This window comes from Bufo bufo, chromosome 6 (genome assembly GCF_905171765.1).
Source record: "Bufo bufo chromosome 6, aBufBuf1.1, whole genome shotgun sequence".
Lineage (NCBI taxonomy): Eukaryota > Metazoa > Chordata > Amphibia > Anura > Bufonidae > Bufo > Bufo bufo.
In genome coordinates this window covers 193,832,973-193,850,474 of record NC_053394.1, presented here as the reverse complement: position 1 = coordinate 193,850,474, position 17,502 = coordinate 193,832,973, and the positions used below count along the sequence as shown (strand labels likewise).

Sequence of the window (17,502 nt, the reverse complement as noted above, 5' to 3'; positions counted from 1 at the left end):
TTTCTTTATGTAGATATAGTATGAAAAATTCCATCTATTAAAGGGTTTTTCTGAGACATATATTATGATGAACTGTTTCTCTGGATAAGTGAGTCATTAGTATATCAGCAGTCTAACACCTGTTAGATCAACTGTTTGAGAAGGCACAGGCACTCGCAGTAAGGCACCACTGCCTTTTCGCAGCTCACCAAGCACAGCGCCATACATTGTACTATCGCAGCTCAGCACCTTTCCTTCCAATAGGGCTGAGCTGTGCCTAGGCAATGTGACCAATTAATCTGGTGTCACATGGTCTAGGGCAGTGGTGGCGAACCTATGGCACGGGTGCCAGAGGCGGCACTCGGAGCCCTCTCTGTGGGCACCAGCACCCAGGAAAACAGTCTATGGTGTACCAATATGCCTTAGAGGTTTCCTGCTATTCTTCAGCCCAGGGCGCACTGTGAACGGCACAGGCAGCGCATTGAATGTAGGGAGGATATTATAGCTAAATAATAAAGTACATGGAAGATATACTATATTTGCATTCAGGTTAAATTGCTGTGTTGGCACTTTGTGGTAAAAAATTGGGTTTTGGGTTGCAGTTTGGGCACTCTGCCTCTAAAAGGTTCGAAATCACTGGTCTAGGGTAAGCTTCCGGAGGATAGATCATCCATGTAAAAGTCTCAGAAAACCCTGAATGCTTTGCATTGGTATATTTCAACTATTTAATTTGATGTTTGTGTGAGGTTAAAAGATATCCACAGTGTCCCGCATAACATTGACCTCTACAGCACCCATCCCCCTTAATAGTGACCTCCACAGAGGCCCACCCCCTTAACAGTGATCTTCACAGCTCCCACCCCCTTAACAGTGACATTCACAGTTTCCGCCCCCTTAACAGTGACCTCTATTGAACCTTGGCCCCTTAACATTGACCTCCACAGGGCCCTGCCCCCTTAATATTGACCTCCACTGCAGCCCAATCCCTTAACAGTAACCCCCCTCCCCCCCCCCCACAGCACCTTGCCCCTTAACAGTGACCTCCAGAGCACCATGCCCCCTTAATACTGAACTGAGTTATGGAAACCTGATGTAACTATGTATGTTAAGACTGCGAGTTTCTATTGGATAATAAGGGTCATGTGACTGTGTGAATGGCAGTTAGCCAAAAGGAACTCGCAGCTTCACTCACATTCTAATAAATGTTTTGGGAATATCTAAGGAACGGTATGTCCTAGATTGCTGAGACCTGGTCTAAAATCTTCCCGGACACCGAATGTACCTATGTGTCAAATTTGGTGCAGATTGGTCTAGTCGTTTGGCTGTGCATAAAGAACAGACAGACAGAAATTAATTTTTATATATATGACTAGCAGGAGGACCCGGCTTTACACTGGTTTCATTTCATTTATTTCATTTAATGCTTGTGTGTCATTAAGATATTGACAGTATCCCCCATAACAGTGACCTCTACAGTACCCTGCCCCCTTAACAGTGAACTCCTCAGCCCCTCACCCTATAACACTGACACCCCCATAGTGCCCCGCCTCCTTACAATGGGACCTCTCCAGCAGCCCATTCCTTTAACTTTGACCTTCACAGCAGCCCGCCCCTTTAACAGTGAGTGTCACAGCACCACACTCCCTTGACATTGACCTCCTCAGGGGCTTGCCCCCTTTAAAGGGGTATTCCCATCATAATCATTATAGTTTAGGCTACTTTCACACTAGCGTTCGGGGCTCCGCTTGTGAGTTCCGTTTGAAGGCTCTCACAAGCGCCCCCGAACGGATCCGTCCAGCCCTAATGCATTCTGAGTGGATGCGGATCTGCTCAGAATGCATCAGTCTGGCACCGTTTGTCCTCCGCTCAGCAGGCAGACACCCGAATGCAGCTTGCAGCGTTCGGGTGTCCGCCTGGCCGTGCAGAGGCAAACGGATCCATCCAGACTTACAATGTAAGTCAATGGGGACGGATCCGTTTGAAGTTGACACAATATGGCTCAATTTTCAAACGGATCCGTCCCCCATTGACTTTCAATGTAAAGTCAAAACGGATCCGTTTGCATTATCATGAAAAAAATAAAATAAATGCATGGTAATGCAAACGGATTCGTTCTGAACGGATCTAAGCGTTTGCATTATAGGTGCTGATCCATCTGTGCAGATACCAGACGGATCCGCACCTAAACGCAGGTGTGAAAGTAGCCTTAATTTGTTACTGATGTGCCTGTGATCATTTTTGCAAATATGATCAATTAGCAAATTCCCACTTTTCTTGATAAAATTATTTCCATCCTACCCAGTGTTACACTTTGGTTCCCCCTAGTTACGGCCACCGCTTCTTGGGCGATTCCTTGGGCTTCGCTTGCGCAGAAGAAGCACTTCTTTTCCCTGGCCGTCTGCTCATTGATTACATGAACTCGCACGCTGCCGGGAGGCTGCGCATGCGCAAAGCTTTATTCCGATGGCCGCGTCTAAAACAGAGCCGCACATGCTCTGTTTGTAGCGCGGACATCGGAGACTGACCTGCAGCGAGAAGACGTTCAGAGAAAGAGAGAGAGAGAGAGAGAGATGAAAAGTGATCTCTGATTGGTTGGGCAACATCACACTGCAGGCTGATGACTCATACTACGGTACCTACATGAACGAGCAGGAATGGGGATGATGTCATAAGGAGGCGTGGTAGCCCATCAATCAAACTGCCCTAGCCCGCCCAGCCTCAGAAGCATGAACCCAGGAAGTGAACAACAGTCAGGCTGCAGGAGAGGATGAATCTGCGAGATGGTAAAACCCCTTTAACAATGACCTATACAGCACCCTGCCCCTTAACACTGACCTCCATAGGGGACCGTCCTCTTATCTGTGACCTTCACTGTTCCCTGCCCCCTTAACAGAAACCTCCACATTACCCCGCTGCCTTAACCGTGACCTCACAGTACCCTGCTGACTTGACAGTGACCTCCACAGCAGCTGCTCCTTTAGTAGTGGCCCCTGCCCCCTTAACAGTGGCCTGCCCCTTAAAAGTAACATCCACAGTGAACGCCCATTTAACAGTGACCTCCACAGTGCCCGCCCCTTTAACAGTGACCTCCACAGCAGCTGCCTCTTTAATAGTGGCTCCTGCCCCATTAACAGTGACCTCCGCAGTGCCCTGTCCCTTTAAGGCTAGGGGTACATGATGACCTGTGTTGCGCAACATTTTGTCGGACCAATGTCGCGCAACAATTTTTATAATGATAAAAATTGTTCACACTGCGACACGACAGTAGCATAAAATCCATCCAAGACGGATGTATTTAGCAGTGTAGTTGTGCCCTATGTGTCGTGCGCCACATATCATCGTGTAGTTCTAGCCTAAAGCTGACCTACAGCAGTGAAGAAAAATGACAGTTTTACTCCAGGTTTCCATAACACAATGTGTATGTGGAGACTAAGCGCTTGCGAGCTTCTATTCGCTGATAAAGGACACGTGACCGTGTGTATGGCAGTTGGGATATGAAAAGAGAGACTTGCAGGCTTGTATTGGCTAATGCAGGTAATTTTTTGGGGAATATCTCAGTAACGGTACGTCCTAGAGAGCTGAGACCCTGTGTTAAACCTTCCCGGGCACCTGATGTACCTGTGTGCCAAATTTGGTGAAGATCGGTGAAGTTGTTTGGCCATGCATAAAGAACAGACAGAACAGAGAGACAGACATATATATATATATATATATATATATATATATATACACAGGGAGTGCAGAATTATTAGGCAAGTTGTATTTTTGAGGATTAATTTTATTATTGAACAACAACCATGTTCTCAATGAACCCAAAAAACTCATTAATATCAAAGCTGAATATTTTTGGAAGTAGTTTTTAGTTTGTTTTTAGTTTTAGCTATTTTAGAGGGATATCTGTGTGTGCAGGTGACTATTACTGTGCATAATTATTAGGCAACTTAACAAAAAACAAATATATACCCATTTCAATTATTTATTTTTACCAATGAAACCAATATAACATCTCAACATTCACAAATATACATTTCTGACATTCAAAAACAAAACAAAAACAAATCAGTGACCAATATAGCCACCTTTCTTTGCAAGGACACTCAAAAGGCTGCCATCCATGGATTCTGTCAGTGTTTTGATCTGTTCACCATCAACATTGCGTGCAGCAGCAACCACAGCCTCCCAGACACTGTTCAGAGAGGTGTACTGTTTTCCCTCCTTGTAAATCTCACATTTGATGATGGACCACAGGTTCTCAATGGGGTTCAGATCAGGTGAACAAGGAGGCCATGTCTTTAGATTTTCTTCTTTTATACCCTTTCTTGCCAGCCACGCTGTGGAGTACTTGGACGCGTGTGATGGAGCATTGTCTTGCATGAAAATCATGTTTTTCTTGAAGGATGCAGACTTCTTCCTGTACCACTGCTTGAAGAAGGTGTCTTCCAGAAACTGGCAGTAGGACTGGGAGTTGAGCTTGACTCCATCCTCAACCCGAAAAGGCCCCACAAGCTCATCTTTGATGATACCAGCCCAAACCAGTACTCCACCTCCACCTTGCTGGCGTCTGAGTCGGACTGGAGCTCTCTGCCCTTTACCAATCCAGCCACGGGCCCATCCATCTGGCCCATCAAGACTCACTCTCATTTCATCAGTCCATAAAACCTTAGAAAAATCAGTCTTGAGATATTTCTTGGCCCAGTCTTGACGTTTCAGCTTGTGTGTCTTGTTCAGTGGTGGTCGTCTTTCAGCCTTTCTTACCTTGGCCATGTCTCTGAGTATTGCACACCTTGTGCTTTTGGGCACTCCAGTGATGTTGCAGCTCTGAAATATGGCCAAACTGGTGGCAAGTGGCATCTTGGCAGCTGCACGCTTGACTTTTCTCAGTTCATGGGCAGTTATTTTGCGCCTTGGTTTTTCCACACGCTTCTTGCGACCCTGTTGACTATTTTGAATGAAACGCTTGATTGTTCGATGATCACGCTTCAGAAGCTTTGCAATTTTAAGAGCGCTGCATCCCTCTGCAAGATATCTCACTATTTTTGACTTTTCTGAGCCTGTCAAGTCCTTCTTTTGACCCATTTTGCCAAAGGAAAGGAAGTTGCCTAATAATTATGCACACCTAATATAGGGTGTTGATGTCATTAGACCACACCCCTTCTCATTACAGAGATGCACATCACCTAATATGCTTAATTGGTAGTAGGCTTTCGAGCCTATACAGCTTGGAGTAAGACAACATGCATAAAGAGGATGATGTGGTCAAAATACTAATTTGCCTAATAATTCTGCACTCCCTGTATATCTGTCTGTCTGTGGTTTCTATAACAACCCAGCCATTTTTCTTCACTGCTGTAGGTCAGCTTTAGGCTAGGGCTACACGTCGATTTTATTTTATTTTTGTCGCAGTGCCACACCATAACCTATCATTCTAAAAATTGTTGCGCAACATTGGTATGACAAAATGTTGCGCGAAACATGTAGTCCTGTAGCCCTAGCCTTAAAGTGGCAGGGTGCTGTGGAGGTCACTGTTAAAGGGGTGGGCACTGGAGGTCACTGTTAAGAGGGCAGGTGCCACTATTAAAGAGATTCTGTCACCATATTTAACCCTATTAAGCTAGCTGACATTAGCGATGTTACGCCTCCATTACGCCAGAAATGTAACTGTTCCTGCTCTTAGAGGCTCCGTTCTTCCACCTTTGTCGCCTACCTCCAAGTCCTGATTGACAGTGCCAGGCAGCGTGCACATCTTTCTGCCAGCCCTGTGCTCTGGTAAAGTCTTGCGCCGTTCAGGCGCGGTGAGAAAGCTGGCAGCCTGCGAGCCACTTTCCCTCATCGCGCCGGCACCGAATACTGAACGGCGCGAGAAGATTTCAACAGAGCACAGGGCTGGCAGATGGATGCGAGCACTGCCTGGCCCTGTCAATCAGGACTTGTTGGGAGGCAACAAAGGTGGGAGAACAGAGCCTCTAGGAGCAGGAACAATGCCCCCCCCCCCCTGCTCCTAGAGGCTAATTAGCATATTATAAATGTTAAATTTCTGTTGTAATGGGGGCATAGATAAATGTAGGAATAGGCTAGTTAGGTTTAGCTGTTAGCACATCGCTAGTTGGTAAGACTCTTCATATACGAGCCACAGCCTCACTCACAGGCGTGGGTTCTCAGGTGCACAGCTGCTGCTGGGTGTCAGTAGCAAACTAGCTTCTCTGGTGGTAGGAGTCTTTCTTTGCAGTATGGAGCCAGAATAGAGCTTGTTGTTTTGCTCTTTGCTACCGTAGCATGCACGCGCCATACTACGTAAGTAGGTTGGGCCGGGGCCGTCTCTCCTGGCCGGTCGGAACCGACTTTGCTAGCAAACGGGAGGCTTCGCCTCAGAATCTGCTACCTCAGGTTTGCTCGTTGGGGCTAAATACTTCTATTTCTTTTCAACTTGGTTTTGTGTCTCCCCCTCCCCCCGCTACCACCATCCTTAGACTTCACGTATTTCACTGCTCCATGTACTTACAAACCCTGCCGCACTTTTATGCTCTGCTGTTCTCCTGAGCGGCATTTACACTTTCGGCTATTATTTCATGTCTTATGCTGCATCCGCACGTCTTTACTGTCCAGCACTTTCCTACTCTTGGTTCGTATTCACTCAGATTGGTCTCACATTCAAGCTGCGGTCACCTGTTGGCTGTTACATCTCATTCCGTACCCAGCCGACAGCCGCATCCGTATTACACGCCTGTTATTACATGTTGTGTACTCTGCTTACAGCTGCTACTGTTACTCCGTTTTTATTCTCTAGACGCACCACCCTGGTGTTCACACCTCTCTCCACTCACAACCAGACCTGCGTTCATGCGTCGACTGATATACCATGTTTGCTCTGCTCACTGTGAGAGCTGTGTTTACACGTCCGCTGTCACAACATGTTCATACTAGGCTCGTTTCAGAGCTGCATTCACTTTCACCGTTACATCATGTTTATGCTCCACTCACATTTAGAGCTTCTGTTCTACCAATTTCATTCTCGGCCACACCCAGAGGTGCATTCACACTACGCTGTCAAATCATTTTTTCACTCCACCCTCGACCAGAGTTGCATTCATCCGTCTATCGATATATCAGGTTTACTCTACTCACACCCAGACCTGCGTTCACACGTCCTATGCTACTACAGGTTCTTTCCATGTCTGCTGTCACATCAAGTTAATATTCTGTTCACATCCAAAGCTGCGTCCGCATGTCTGCTTTTACATCTTGTCCTATACTCCATTCCCATACTCAGAGCTGTGCCCATACCATGTTTTTTAGGTACCACTCGCATCCAAAGCCCCATTTGTTGTTACATCATGTGTTGTACTCTGCTTCCACTCAAAGCTGCATTCTCCTGTTCATTGCTACGTCATGGTTTTACTCAATAATCTCACCGGGGCAGTCTGCACCCACCGCTCTGGTACCTCTCTCCCGACAAACATAACAGCGTTCTTTTCAGGCTTACGTTCCTTTCTTCGTGGTCTGTTACATTCCATAGGCCTACTTTTCTGTTCACCTCAGGGAGATTTTTTTTTTTTTTTGGTCTTCTTTAATCCTGGTTCATATTCACTCAGACTGGTCTCCTTTAAAAAAAAAAAAAACGCTTTCACCACAGCAGTCCGAGTCGTCCGCCGCTTGTACACCGCCTGTACGCGTCTCCAGGACGGGTAAGCTCCTTCCCTCAGTCCATCCCCTCCACAGGGCTCCTCCAATCAGCGCTCATGTGTTTCCCTGCTTCCGGTCGCGGGGTCGGCGTGCGTTCCAGCGTAGGAATGCATGTTGAGAACCACTGCCGGACTTGTGTGTTTTGAATTACAGGTGGTGTCCTGGTCAGTACTGTGTCATTGCTGCCCAAACTTGCTGGTGCTCGCTCCTCCCGGTTCCTCTATGCTTCCTACAGCGGCATTTTGCAGATCAGGTTCACACACACTGACATCGCTCTTGATAGTGGCTTGCAGCTAAACCAGCTCCTCTATTCCTTGTTGTGGTTGCTAGGAGCTGGTCATACAGTGCAAAATCCTCACGTTGGAGCGCATGCTGGGCTGTGTTTTACATGAATACGGCTCACCTGGGTTGGAAATACACAGCTTCAGCCTAGACACTATGCACAGTCACTGCACGCTGACCATTTGCCTGCCGTCATCTGTACTGATATGTAGTGGTAGCAGGGCCGTTCTGTATGTGTATGTTCATTTATTCATATGCTATGTTTTTTCCTGTTTCCCACTGGTCGCCCAGGCTTGTACCTTCCTCTGTTCCCTGGATCGCCCAGGCTTATACTACCTACCTCTGTCTCCTGGATCGCCCAGGCTCATACTACCTACCTCTGTCTCCTGGATCGCCCAGGCTCATACTACTTACCTCTGTCTCCTGGATCGCCCAGGCTCATACTACTTACCTCTGTCTCCTGGATCGCCCAGGCTCATACTACTTACCTCTGTCTCCTGGATCGCCCAGGCTCATACTACCTACCTCTGTCTCCTGGATCGCCCAGGCTCATACTACCTACCTCTGTCTCCTGGATCGCCCAGGCTCATACTACCTACCTCTGTCTCCTGGATCGCCCAGGCTCATACTACCTACCTCTGTCTCCTGGATCGCCCAGGCTCATACTACCTACCTCTGTCTCCTGGATTGCCCAGGCTCATACTACCTACCTCTGTCTCCTGGATCGCCCAGGCTCATACTACTTACCTCTGTCTCCTGGATCGCCCAGGCTCATACTACCTACCTCTGTCTCCTGGATCGCCCAGGCTCATACTACCTACCTCTGTCTCCTGGATCGCCCAGGCTCATACTACCTACCTCTGTCTCCTGGATCGCCCAGGCTCATACTACCTACCTCTGTCTGCTGGATCGCCCAGGCTCATACTACCTACCTCTGTCTGCCTGTCTGCTGGATCGCCCAGGCTGTCATCTCCTCAGTTATTCCTCCTTCTGACTCGACTCGATTTTGTTCTGCTGGGAACGGGTACATTCGGTTTATTTTTTATGTATCATTACCCCGGGTCCGTCCAGGCCCTTTTCTTCCTTTTCTGCCTGGTACGTTCAGGTCTGGTCTCCCTGCATGTCTACTATTCCATGTTTTTTCCAGGGTCTCTCGCTGTCGGCGGATCCTTCCAGGCTTAGCCTCCTATCCATTACGATACTTCCCCATTATCCGCACAGGCCCACCTACTCTTTCACACTCGTCTCACCCATGCCTGTCCCTTCCTGGTTTACTTTTTCCTGGCACTGCCAGGTCGGTCCTTCACCGGGCTACGTGGTGCGGTATTTCTGGGTCACCCCCTTTTTTTTTTCCAGGTGATGCCAGAAGCAGATCCCGCGGGGTCCCCTCTCCCAGCCTTCAATTCCCGCGTGATGGATTAGAGTTCCTCCTTTCTCACGCCAGGAACCTGGTACAACATTCCCTCTCCTCCAACACTGCCAGGAATTATCAAGCCGGCTATAAAATATATAAAGAATTCTCGGCCCCATGGCTTCGGGGGCCCGGTGACTGCTTCGGGGGCCCGATGACTGTTTTTAGTCCTGCCTGGCTGATTGCCTGGTTGGTTGTCCATCTGTGCATCTGCGCTGATTTGGCCCGTATGTATCACATATACATACCTGCTTCCCTAATTACCTAATAATCCATGTTGATCGCTCACTTTATGTTTTGACCGCAAACTGGTCCGGTTCGCCCTACAGCATCATTGTCATTCTTACACAGATATTTCGTCTTGCTTTAATTGTTCATGCTTTCGTTCAGGTCCTGCCAGAGGAGGAACAAGTAGGGTAATTCCCTCTAGCATTTCAGTCTCTGATCGTAGTCGATCATATCTTGCCAACCAGGTCCCCGCGCAAATCTTTAACTTTTTACCATGAAAAGGAATTCATTTTCGCCGGTAGCTTCATTGCAATTGCATTCCCTCACTCATGGGAGGGCATAGACAGAATCTTGTATATTATGGCTTCGTAGCTTCTTTCCGCACTAACCTCAGACTCCCTACAACCACGTTTAATCGAGTTTTAGACAAAGTTCAGCATTTCCTCATGGTAGAAGATTCAGATAGGTCGGTCTTCTCGTCTCAAGCGTTAAAACAATTCTCAGGGGCACACAGTAGAACAACGCGCGGACCACGGCTAGCAGATAGCTGTTGTCTGGGGAACTATTCAAGGATTCTCTTCCTATCTACATAGTTCTTTTTGGCCCTCATTCCTGCATAGTCTAGGCAGTTAGGTTTCGGTCCCACGATCTTCTGAGGCTAGGGCATTGCCAGTACTCCATAGAACCAAAACTTTACAAGGTTCATTTGGTTTTCATGATCCATTTCACAACGTATTCCCGGTCCTCCATTCCGCTTTGGGGCAGTATCCGCAATATTGAGCATCATGTCTCTGGCATTGTCATCCACAAGATGGGTTGTAGGTCTCCTTCTGGCCTTGCCTCATACACCCTGAATTTTTCGCTCTAGATCCCTGACGCCTTGCAGTTGACTTTGGGATTAGTTTGCACATGCCATTCGAGTTCCTTTTCTACCCTACTTGGCTTGGTTTTTGCCCACTTATAGGCCTACCCACGATCATGGCTTAGGTCACACAACAAGCCATTTAGTCAGGTTAGCTAAGACACGCCTAGCTGGGTTAGGTTTTTCCCGTTGTTTCTCTCCCTAGGGTTCTTCGGATATCTCTTGGCCGTAGCCATGACCACAAGTTGGTAAGGCTGATTAGTCAGCCTGCATTTGTGGGAGGGGCGGAGGCTCTTCATATACGAGCCACAGCCTCACTCACAGGCGTGGGTTCTCTGGTGCCCCACCCTCCCTCCCTTATCTTCTCATTTCCACAGGGTATGGAGTGGAGGTCACACATAAGGGGCCAGTCCCCTATGGAGGTCAGTGTTAAGGGGCAGGGTGCTATATAGGTCACTGTTAAGGGGGCGGGTCCCTGAGGAGGTCAATTTCAAGGGAGTGGGGTGCTGTGAAACTCACTGTTAAATGGGCGGGCTGCTGTGAAGGTTAAAGTTAAGGGGATGGGCTGCTGTGGAGGTCCCATTTTAGGGAGGCGGGGTACTGTGGGGGGGGGGTCAGTGTTAATGAGGACCTTTCACTGATTATGACAATGTGAACTAAGTATACAGACATGGAGAACGGCGCCCGGGGATCTCACTGCACTTACTATTATCCCTGGGCGCCGCTCCGTTCTCCCGCTATGCCCTCCAGTATCTTCGGGCACAAAGTTATGGTAGGCGGAGATTTCAGTCACTAAGTTATAGTAGGCGGAGTCTGCCCTTGTTCTGCTGTAGCGCTGGCTAATCGCAGTGCTCACAGCCTAGGAGGTTATTTTCTCCCAGGCTGTGAGCTCTGCGATGCGGTTGGCCAGCGCTACAGCAGAACAAGGGCAGACTCCGCCCACTATAACTTAGTGACCCGAAGATACCGGAGGGCATAGCGAGAGAACGGAGTGGCGCCCAGGGATAATAGTAAGTGCAGTGAGATCCCCGGGCGCCGCTCTCCATGTCTGTATACTTAGTTCACAATGTCAGGATCGGTGAAAGGTCCTCTTTAACCACCTCAGCCCCTATAGCTTAAACACCCTTAAAGACCAGGCCACTTTTTACACTTCTGACCTACCCTACTTTCACCGTTTATTGCTCGGTCATGCAACTTACCACCCAAATGAATTTTACCTCCTTTTCTTCTCACTAATAGAGCTTTCATTTGGTGGTATTTCATTGCTGCTGACATTTTTTACTTTTTTTGTTATTAATCGAAATTTAACGATTTTTTTGCAAAAAAATGACATTTTTCACTTTCAGTTGTAAAATTTTGCAAAAAAAACGACATCCATATATAAATTTTTCTCTAAATTTATTGTTCTACATGTCTTTGATAAAAAAAAAATGTTTGGGTAAAAAAAAAATGGTTTGGGTAAAAGTTATAGCATTTACAAACTATGGTACAAAAATGTGAATTTCCGCTTTTTGAAGCAGCTCTGACTTTTTGAGCACCTGTCATGTTTCCTGAGGTTCTACAATGCCCAGACAGTACAAACACCCCACAAATGACCCCATTTCGGAAAGTAGACACCCTAAGGTATTCGCTGATGGGCATAGTGAGTTCATAGAACTTTTTATTTTTTGTCACAAGTTAGTTGAAAATGATTTTTTTTATTTTATTTTTTTTCCTTACAAAGTCTCATATTCCACTAACTTGTGACAAAAAATAAAAACTTCTATGAACTCACTATGCCCATCAGCGAATACCTTGGGGTGTCTTCTTTCCAAAATGGGGTCACTTGTGGGCTAGTTATACTGCCCTGGCATTCTAGGGGCCCAAATGTGTGGTAAGTAGTTTGAAATCAAAATGTGTAAAAAATGACCGGTGAAATCCGAAAGGTGCTCTTTGGAATGTGGGCCCCTTTGCCCACCTAGGCTGCAAAAAAGTGCCACACATGTGGTATCTCCGTACTCAGGAGAAGTTGGGGAATGTGTTTTGGGGTGTCATTTTACATATACTCATGCTGGGTGAGATAAATATCTTGGTCAAATGCCAACTTTGTATAAAAAAATGGGAAAAGTTGTCTTTTGCCAAGATATTTCTCTCACCCAGCATGGGTATATGTAAAATGACACCCCAAAACACATTGCCCAACTTCTCCTGAGTACAGCGATACCACATGTGTGACACTTTTTTGCAGCCTAGGTGGGCAAAGGGGCCCACATTCCAAAGAGCACCTTTCGGATTTCACCGGCCATTTTTTTACAGATTTTAATTTCAAACCACTTCTCACGCATTCGGCCCCTAAAATGCCAGGGCAGTATAACTACCCCACAAGTGACCCCATTTTGGAAAGAAGACACCCCAAGGTATTTCGTGATGGGCATAGTGAGTTCATGGAAGTTTTTATTTTTTGTCACAAGTTAGTGGAATATGAGACTTTGTAAGGAAAAAAAAATAAATAAAAAATCATCATTTTCCGCTAACTTGTGACAAAAAATATAAAATTCTAGGAACTCGCCATGCCCCTCACGGAATACCTTGGGGTGTCTTCTTTCCAAAATGGGTTCACTTGTGGGGTAGTTATACTGCCCTGGCATTTTCCAGGGGCCCTAATGTGTGGTAAGTAGGTAAATGACCTGTGAAATCCAAAAGGTGCTCTTTGGAATGTGGGCCCCTTTGCCCACCTAGGCTGCAAAAAAGTGTCACACATGTGGTATCGCCGTATTCAGAAGTTGGGCAATGTGTTTTGGGGTGTCTTTTTACATATACTCATGCTGGGTGAGAGAAATATCTTGGCAAAAGACAACTTTTCCCATTTTTTATACAAAGTTGGCATTTGACCAAGATATTTATCTCACCCAGCATGGGTATATGTAAAATGACACCCCAAAACACATTGCCCAACTTCTCCTGAGTACGGCGATACCACATGTGTGACACTTTTTTGCAGCCTAGATGCGCAAAGGGGCCCACATTAATTTTATGAGGGCATTTTTAGACATTTGGATCCTAGACTTCTTCTCACGCTTTAGGGCCCCTAGAATGCCAGGGCAGTATAAATACCCCACATGTGACCCCATTTTGGAAAGAAGACACCCCAAGGTATTCAATGAGGGGCATGGAATGAGTTCATAGAATTTTTTTTTTTTTGGCACAAGTTAGCGGAAATTGATATATTTTTTTTTTTCCCACAAAGTCTCCCTTTCCGCTAACTTGGGACAAAAATTTCAATCTTTCATGGACTCAATATGCCCCTCACGGAATACCTTGGGGTGTCTTCTTTCCGAAATGGGGTCACATGTGGGGTATTTATACTGCCCTGGCATTCTAGGGGCCCTTAAGCGTGAGAAGAAGTCTGGAATATAAATGTCTAAAAAATTTTACGCATTTGGATTCCGTGAGGGGTATGGTGAGTTCATGTGAGATTTTCTTTTTTTACACAAGTTAGTGGAATATGAGACTTTGTAAGAAAAAAAATAATAATTTCCGCTAACTTGGGCCAAAAAAATGTCTGAATGGAGCCTTACAGGGGGGTGATCATTGACAGGGGGGTGATCAGGGAGTCTATATGGGGTGATCACCCCCCTGTCATTGATCACCCCCCTATAAGGCTCCATTCAGATGTCTGTATGTGTTTTGCGGATCCGATCCATGTATCAGTGGATCCGTAAAAATCATACGGACATCTGAATGCAGCCTTACAGGGGGGTGATCAATGACAGGGGGGTGATCAGGGAGTCTATATGGGGTGATCACCCCCCTGTAAGGCTCCATTCAGATGTCCGTATGTGTTTTGCGGATCCAATCCATGTATCAGTGGATCCGTAAAAATCATACGGACATCTGAATGCAGCCTTACAGGGGGGTGATCAATGACAGGGGGGTGAACAATGACAGGGGGGTGATCAGGGAGTCTATATGGGGTGATCACCCCCGTCATTGATCACCCCCCTGTAAGGCTCCATTTAGACGTCCGTATGCGTTTTGCGGATCCGATCCATCTATCAGTGGATCCGTAAAAATCATACGGACATCTGAATAGAGCCTTACAGGGGGGTGATCAATGACAGGGGGTGATCAGGGAGTCTATATGGGGTGATCAGGGGTTCATAAGGGGTTAATAAGTGACAGGGGGGGGGTGTAGTGTAGTGTGGTGTTTGGTGCTACTTTACTGAGCTACCTGTGTCCTCTGGTGGTCGATCCAAGAGGACCAGGTAGCAGGTATATTAGACGCTGTTATCAAAACAGCGTCTAATATACTTGTTAGGGGTTAAAAAAATCACATCTCCAGCCTGCCAGCGAACGATCGCCGCTGGCAGGCTGGAGATCCACTCACTTACCTTCCGATCCTGTGAGCGCGCGCGCGCGCGCGTTCACAGGAAATCTCGCGTCTCGCGCAGGGCTGCCGCCTCCTGAACGCGATCCTGCGTTAGGCGGTCCGGAGGCGGTTAAGGGGTGAGGGGCTCTGGAGTTTACTGTTAACAGGGCAGGGTACTGTGGAGGTCACTGTTATGAGGGGGTACTGTCTATCTTTTAACGACACAAACATTAAATGAAATAGATGAAATATACCCATGCAAAGCTGGGTTCTTCTGCTAGTAAGCGATAAGAGATATATACACACACATACAGTGCTAACCGCTGAGCCACCGTGCTGCCCCACGTTGTTAGAGTTTAATAAAAACTTAGGCAGGCCCTGTAACTGGTAAAATTTCAACAGAAGCCATACTTATCCCTTTTCTTCTCTGCTACTTATAGCTAAGAGCTCCCTGTCATTGATTCTAGCTGCAGTGGTGATATTCCGTACACACAGGTCACCATATAGCCAATCACTGTCCTCATCGTGTGCAGGACATAACTTTTGCTGAAATCGAATATAAAAATAGAAAGTTACAAAAACATTTGGCAAACTTTGACTACTGCTCTAACTTTAGTATTGAAAATATTTAAAATGTATTTTCTCCCCTTCAGGAACATCTCATCTGAGCGTTCTGAAGCACGCAGGAAAATGAGGGAGTCTGAGGGGCTTGTGGATTCTGTGGTCCACATATTGCGCTCAGAGGTGGGCCATGGACAAACAGACAGCAAGGTATATATTCATTTAATATACATGGCTTGTTCCGCTTAAACAGGGTTGGCATGGTTACTAAAAATAAAACTGGAGTGGCTCACCAATGAATGTGTGGACACCTGGTCATGATTAAAGGGGAGCCCAACCCCACCAATAGTGAAAGTAATGAGTACCAAAGAATGCTGGCTCTTTAATGAACAAGTAGACAATATATTAGCCATACAGTAATGCAATTTATTAAGAACACTCCTATACCTCTAAATGCACTGTGTGGTTGTTGTAGTGTTATCTTGGTCACAAGGTCCCCATGTCACACATAATCCAATATTTTTTTTTTTAGGATTTTGGTTGTGTTTTTATTATGTGGTATTATCTGTATTTTGTTATTTTTTTTTGGAGGTATAGGATTGGCTATGGATTGTCTACTAGAGAGCTAGTATTATTTGGTGTTCATTATGTTCACTATTGGTAGGTTTGGCATGGTGCTGACAGAGAAAAGGGAATTAGCAATTTGAGTTGTGTAATAGCATGGCTTGCCTACAACCACCAGACTGCTGTAGTAATTATCTCTCTTGAAAATTATGTGGAGAACTTATTTGAATGGTAGAAAAAAGTTAAAGGGAATTTGTTCTATTTACATATTTTTTACATATTGACAGGATATGGCAGATGTGCATATGATAGGTGCAGTTTCCACCATTGGGCCCTCATCTATTGTGAGAATGCAGACATTTGCCAATTCAAAGCGACTTCTTCCCACACTGAAATCTGTGGAGAAGGTGGCCATGCTTGCACTCAGCTCCTTTTCATTGAGATAATCAGGCATTTTAGAAAGAAATGATCCGCTGCTTTAAATCGGTGAACGTGAATTGCTGAACCTTTTTCTCCTAAAGGTGGGGAACAGCACTTGTCGGGCATTTATAAGATAGCCTTTAAAGGGGTATTCCCATCACAATGATCACTGTCTAATCTGGTAATGATGTGACAGTGATCATTTTTGTAAATATAATGTATTAGTCAATTCCCACCCTTTTTGATAAAATTCTTCCCCTCCTATCTCATTGTTGTGATTGTGTCTCCCCTAGTTACGGCCGAATGCTGAGGCCGCGCATGCGCAGAGGAACCACATCGATCCAGTGGCTGGCCTAATTTCTTTCGTGAACGCGCTGGGTGGCCGTGCATGCGCTGTTCTTTATTCCCTTGTGCTGTGTCTGAAACAGAGCCTCGCATGCTCTGTTTGCAGTGCAGACTTGGGAGATAGAAGTGGAGAGCGAGGACGTGCTGGAGCAGTGTCGGAGGACACTCTGCTGTGTAGTGAAAGCATCGTCCTCCCAGTTCTCACACTGAGCAGTGTGGGTGCTGTGCCCCCTCGTCACTGACCTGAAGGTCACGTGACAGCTGGTCCGAGTCCTTCTCTGATAAGGCGCTTCCTGCTTTGGCTTCTTACCTAGAGGATTATTAGTCTGCTAGCAGCTGCTTCTACACGATGCCTAGGTGTCTGCCGTGATCTCCAGCTGGTGTTCTCCAGGTGTAAGACTCCTTGACATCCTGAAGAAAGGGCTGGGGATCAAATTTCCTGTTTCTGCTTCCATCGTGCCAATGCCACCTTAGCACCCTAGCCTCTGATTTCAAATTCATCTTTTTGCCGGAGTTCCTGACATTAGCATGGTGCCCTACACAAGCTGCAAGTTGTATGAAATAGGAATGTGGCCTCAAGAGAAGTCAACGGGGCCACACTGCACCTCCACATGCCTCTGCTTTCATTGTGACAGGGGAGAATACTGCTGGATAGAAGTGTCCTATATTTGCACTATATGGCGGCACTTAGAGTACGCAACAAAAATATGGCTTTCCTAGAAGTGCTCTACCTATGCATGCCCCCATGCTCTGGGGAAGTTCTGTATCATAGTGCCATATAATGGCACCATATGGCAGCACACAAAGAACAGAACTGCAATA

General features: G+C 46.4%; 1 protein-coding gene across 5 annotated transcripts in view; it reads left to right on the top strand.

The window, feature by feature from the left end:
* Nucleotides 1-17,502, top strand: part of LOC121005864 (catenin delta-1-like) — a 607,331-nt gene that overhangs the window by 240,678 nt on the left and 349,151 nt on the right. For all 5 annotated transcript variants that reach the window (XM_040438663.1, XM_040438662.1, XM_040438660.1 and 2 more), the window contains one exon: nucleotides 15,444-15,561. In XM_040438663.1, the coding sequence (XP_040294597.1) occupies nucleotides 15,444-15,561 (118 nt within the window). The remainder of the gene's footprint in view (nucleotides 1-15,443; nucleotides 15,562-17,502) is intronic.